The sequence below is a fragment of the Ranitomeya variabilis genome, chromosome 2 (genome assembly GCF_051348905.1).
Source record: "Ranitomeya variabilis isolate aRanVar5 chromosome 2, aRanVar5.hap1, whole genome shotgun sequence".
Lineage (NCBI taxonomy): Eukaryota > Metazoa > Chordata > Amphibia > Anura > Dendrobatidae > Ranitomeya > Ranitomeya variabilis.
Genome location: NC_135233.1, coordinates 1,037,401,726 through 1,037,406,572, shown reverse-complemented (window position 1 = coordinate 1,037,406,572; position 4,847 = coordinate 1,037,401,726). Strand labels below are relative to the sequence as shown.

The following is a 4,847-nucleotide window of genomic DNA, read 5'->3' as shown; positions in this document are numbered from 1 at the left end:
TGGGTTACCTACTCCAGAACATGGTGATGGAAGATGCAAAGTCACAGAGTCTATGTTCTCATTAAACAAGCAGATTTAGTTATTAATGATCTATAATTAAAGTTCATTTTGATGGAGCTGCATCTTAACCTACATAAAAAAATAAATGTGATTATTCTATAGAAATTAATAGGAAATAGACATTTACAGTGGTGGTTCATTTCCGTTTAATAGTAATAACAGTTTATTCTACAACTTAAATCCTCGCTCTGCCATGGGTACAGTTCAGACAGGGATCCAGAATTGGGGTCTTTACAGGCACGCAGTATGAGCACAACGCCTGGACGATGCAGATCTACTGAAAATTAAGGATCATGTGATTATATAGTGATCAAGGGGTTGCAACAGAACACGGATTTTTGTGAGAACCAATGTAAATACTTTTATGCCTCAAAAACAGTATTCTGAGTGATCCATTTATTCACCAACCACAAAAGTTATATAATCTTTCAGAGCACAGAGACGTCTTCGGCAAATACTCGGATTGCGAGAACTCAATAACTTGGGCTATCGGCGCAATATCTGCAATCTTCATATTGCATATCCAGAACCTTGAGGATTGCCGATACAGGCGTTTATTCATTCTCCTTATTGCTCTCCAGCATGCTGGGAGTTGTAGTTTCACAACAGCTGGAGGCATAATAATTTTATTTATATAGCACCAACATATTCCACAGCGCTTTACATTATAGAGGCAACCATACATTATAAACCTTAAATGTAGAGAAAGGGTGAAAAATCTAATCCAAACTGTCTACAATGCCGCCGTACAGCAGCTTAAATCAAGAGTGGTGTCAGGCTGGGCTTCTCACAGCAGTCCGAGACCCTCCAAGCTGCAGACCCCACGGTTAAAGCATTCTCCATGCAGATCTTCTTGAAGGGGTCATACATCTTCTCAAGTGCTCCATTGTCTGCCATGATACAAGTTTTTATTTTTACATGCCATCATGAGTGAATTACTGAAAGTGTGGGAGGGGAAGCGAGCGCCAAATCTGTATGGTGGGAGATGACTCCATATATCCCATGTAACCAGCAGAGCTTTGTGTGTGGTCAACAAGCGGACAGGTCGGTGGATTTTCTTATCTGATCAATGCATTGCTTGTTTTACCTTCACTCATTCTAGCCGCCTTCCTGGCTGCTAACCTGTCAGGGCACTGTTTGTATTAGATGAGGACAGCTCTTGGCTTCCAGGCCCAAGAGATGGATTTTGTGTCAAGGGCAAGGAAGGGCAGCGGCTCCAGACAGCGCGGCGCCTCCCAAACACCTGTCTAACTCAGGTTAAAGTGTTACAGCGTACAGGTGAGGAGGCTCCTTTTCAAGCAAAGCAATCATATCCAGTCTTCAAAATTAACCCTTTCTAGTCACAACTAAAAACAGACTTCAAAGTCTAGGATTAAGTTTCCAACCTGCACAGCACTAAGCAAAAAGTTTTCACCTATCAAATAAGGCTGTTCAGTTATCACATAACTAGACAGACCACGGAGACATAACTCCGGTTGAGAAGTTGTTAATTATAGGATTGAATTAGCAAAAGCTTATTAAAAAAAAGTTCATTTACAAACTCAAAGTTTATATTGTTTTATAGCAAAGTTAGTTTGGGTCGGATTTTAATATATTCCTTAAAACAAAGTTTAAATACCAGTTGTACTGTCTTGATAATATACTGTATGTATATGAACATATTTAGCAAGACCGTACAACTGGGAGGCAAAGAAGCCAAGGACAGGGCTTAAACCCCACCTGACCTCCATGTATAATACAAATGGAGCAGAACGAGTCCGATAATTCATAGTAGGGAAACCAAAGGCCATTAAAATACCAAATAAACTCTACTACATTGTGACTTCCACAAGGGAGGACATAAAAGCAAAGTTTGGACAACTTTAGAGGGCCACGAGTTACTGCACCAAGTCGCCTCTGCCTAAGGTGGCCACAAGCAAAGGGCGGTTTTTGTAAGAGCCACTTGCAATGATCACGACCATGAATGGTCCGATCACCTTGATCCAAGTAAAGCTTCTTTAGTGTTCAAAGTCTACTAGATAATCATTTACCAGTACAGGGGTCAAGGAATGTGAATCATATGGAGTCTTGGCACACAGACTAGCAATGAGAACACCGATATGTAGGAAGAGGTTTGTACATTGACCCCATCAGGATTTCGTGTAAGCACAATTAAAAAGGCACAGAACTAAAGTAATCATTTCAATAAACACCATTGATTTATTCTGTATAAAAAGCTTACAACCAAACTTTTATAAAAAGTTTAGCATGATTAAGTCTTATCATTACACATTTGCAGAAATCAAACATCCCTGCTACTGTACAAGGGAATTTAAGGGGGGGGGAAGAAACTTGGAATAAACAGTTCACAACGTCTTATTTAACTATATACAACGTTTGTTATCGAGTCCAGTCCGATAAAAATCTCTATAGCTGGGTACTCCGCTCGCCCGCTCGTTGCCTCCATGCTTCACCTTTTTTTAATAAAAAAGGCTTAAAAAATTAAAAATAAAAAAGCTGATGGTAAAAAGTGGCAAATCCCTTGTGGTACGACGTTCACTCCCCATGTAGGAGAGAATAGTAAAGAATTAAGCCTTCCGCCTTAGGAAAGGTCAATCATAGTCTTTTCATAAATAAACTAAGAACAGCAGTCCAAAAGCTTGGCTGGGAATGCAAAATAAATGGGAAAGGGGCAAAAAAAAAAAAAAAAATGGATGCAAGTCTTTCATAGCCACATTGAATCCCCTTGTTCCACAAGCTTCTGTACAAATGCAGTACTCAAATAATGAAATAGAGAAGTCTTGTAGCCATGTTGTGCAAAGAAAAACACAGTCAATGTGAACACCTGCAAGAGATTGAGAAGGAGGGTTTTAGTGGAAGAGATCAGTAGACAGACTGGCGCCAGTGAGGAAGCCACCACTGCACATTTAACCAAACACTCATGCTCCAGATGTACACAGGAGCCGGGGGTTAACCCTTGGCGCTCCGCACGCTACGCCTGGAACAAGCTGGGTGTCCATGGAAAAAATAATAAAAAGCCCCCCACGACTCCATTAACCCTTCAATATCCCCCTCCATTATAGACAAAACAGCCCCCTAGCAGAACTAATTTAACCCGAGATCTCACAATCGACATGTAAAGTCGCTCTGGGGGGTGAAGCGAGTACATGGTGTCACAGAGTGACTATGACGGGTGCAAGTCAGGTTTCCCAGGTTAAACGCTAACATATGATGAAGGTGGGGGGGATTCACAAGCCCATTTTGTTTGGATCCATTTAACTGCAATGAATGTAGGCGCCAGTCGGCTGCTCGCAGCAATTATTTGATTAAACGCAGCCACTTTAAGATGATGACAGGAGCCCACAAGACGTTTAAGGCATTAGGGAGAATTCCCAGCGAGTCTGCATGGCAGGAGGTGTGGGGGGTGTACGGGAGGGGGAACTTGCAAAGAAAATACACACAAATCTATGGGTTTAAACTCTATAGGAACCTACAGCGTGACACTCACCATTTTGCTTAAGGACAAAGAGCTTTGCTGTCATTCGTGATGAACTCTGTTGATAAATCCGACGCCTGGAAGGGGAAAAAAGACAAGCACGTGTTACTATAATGTGAGGAGATGGGGCGATCAGCAGGCAGAATGGGCATTCAGCAGGCACAAGGAGGCAGAATGGGCGATCAGCAGGCACAAGGAGGCAGAATGGGCGATCAGCAGGCACAAGGAGGCAGAATGGGCGATCAGCAGGCACAAGGAGGCAGAATGGGCGATCAGCAGGCACAAGGAGGCAGAATGGGCGATCAGCAGGCACAAGGAGGCAGAATGGGCGATCAGCAGGCACAAGGAGGCAGAATGGGCGATCAGCAGGCACAAGGAGGCAGAATGGGCGATCAGCCACCTGGCACTGGGCTAATGGAGGACCAGAGGGAGCAGACAGCAGCCCTCACTAGGACTATGGCCACAGATGCAGCAATGTGGTAACAATGGAAGGCCATGGGTAAACCCTACGGCCACCATGTCCACCAAGGGCAGAGCAGCTACCTACAGTCAGTAAGACACGGGGATGAGGACAGAAAGGATAATTCAGCCTTCTGGGATTAATAGAGTTACATGCAGAGTGTGCAGTCTCTCTTATCCCCATCATTGGCTGGCTCATGCACAGGGCTCTGTACCTGCAGGGTCAGGATGCTGATGTCTGTGTTGATGGTGGTCAGGGGGCTCCTGTTGGAGGCAGGGCTGGGCAGCCTCGGGTGGTGCAGGCTGACGATGCTGGGGTGAGAGTCCAGGGCGATCTGCAGGTCCAGGATGTAGTCGATGACATGCTGGAGGATCTCCATCTTGCTGACCTTCTTGTTCTGGGGGATGCTGGGCACCAGCTCCTTCAGTTTGGAGTAGCAGTCGTTCATGTTGTACAGGAGGCTCATAGGGTCATCCACTGGCGTTTTGCTCCTGGAGATGCCCAGGCTGTGTTCTGTAAGGCTGCTTTTCCGGACGGATCGCACGGGGCTGAATGCTTTCATGTTCGCCGGACTTGTATAGAGCCGCTGGTCCCAATCTCTCACACAAACACGTCTCACAGCGACAAGCTCAGAGTGAGCTCAGCGCGAAGGTGCGCAGCCTTATATACCCCAGCACGGAGCAGCTGACAGGTGGGCGTTCTCCTGCCTCCCTATTGGTTGGAAGCGGTGAGCGCGCTCTACTATTGGCTGGCAGCTTAGACTTTCGGAATGTGAATTCCTTCCGCATTCTAAACCAATGATTGGGACTGGGGGGGGCGTGGTCTGTGTCATCACAGCTGTGCTAGTAAATA

General features: G+C 45.1%; 1 protein-coding gene across 1 annotated transcript; it reads right to left on the bottom strand.

Moving 5' to 3' along the window:
- Positions 1-2,236: 2,236 nt before the first annotated feature.
- Positions 2,237-4,642, bottom strand: ID2 (inhibitor of DNA binding 2). Its single transcript, XM_077291390.1, has 3 exons — positions 4,210-4,642; positions 3,548-3,612; positions 2,237-2,884 (listed from the first exon to the last, which is right to left on the bottom strand). Exons 1-2 carry the CDS (start codon positions 4,555-4,557, stop codon positions 3,556-3,558), a joined length of 405 nt encoding a protein of 134 aa, XP_077147505.1. The 5' UTR covers positions 4,558-4,642; the 3' UTR covers positions 2,237-2,884; positions 3,548-3,555.
- Positions 4,643-4,847: the final 205 nt, after the last annotated feature.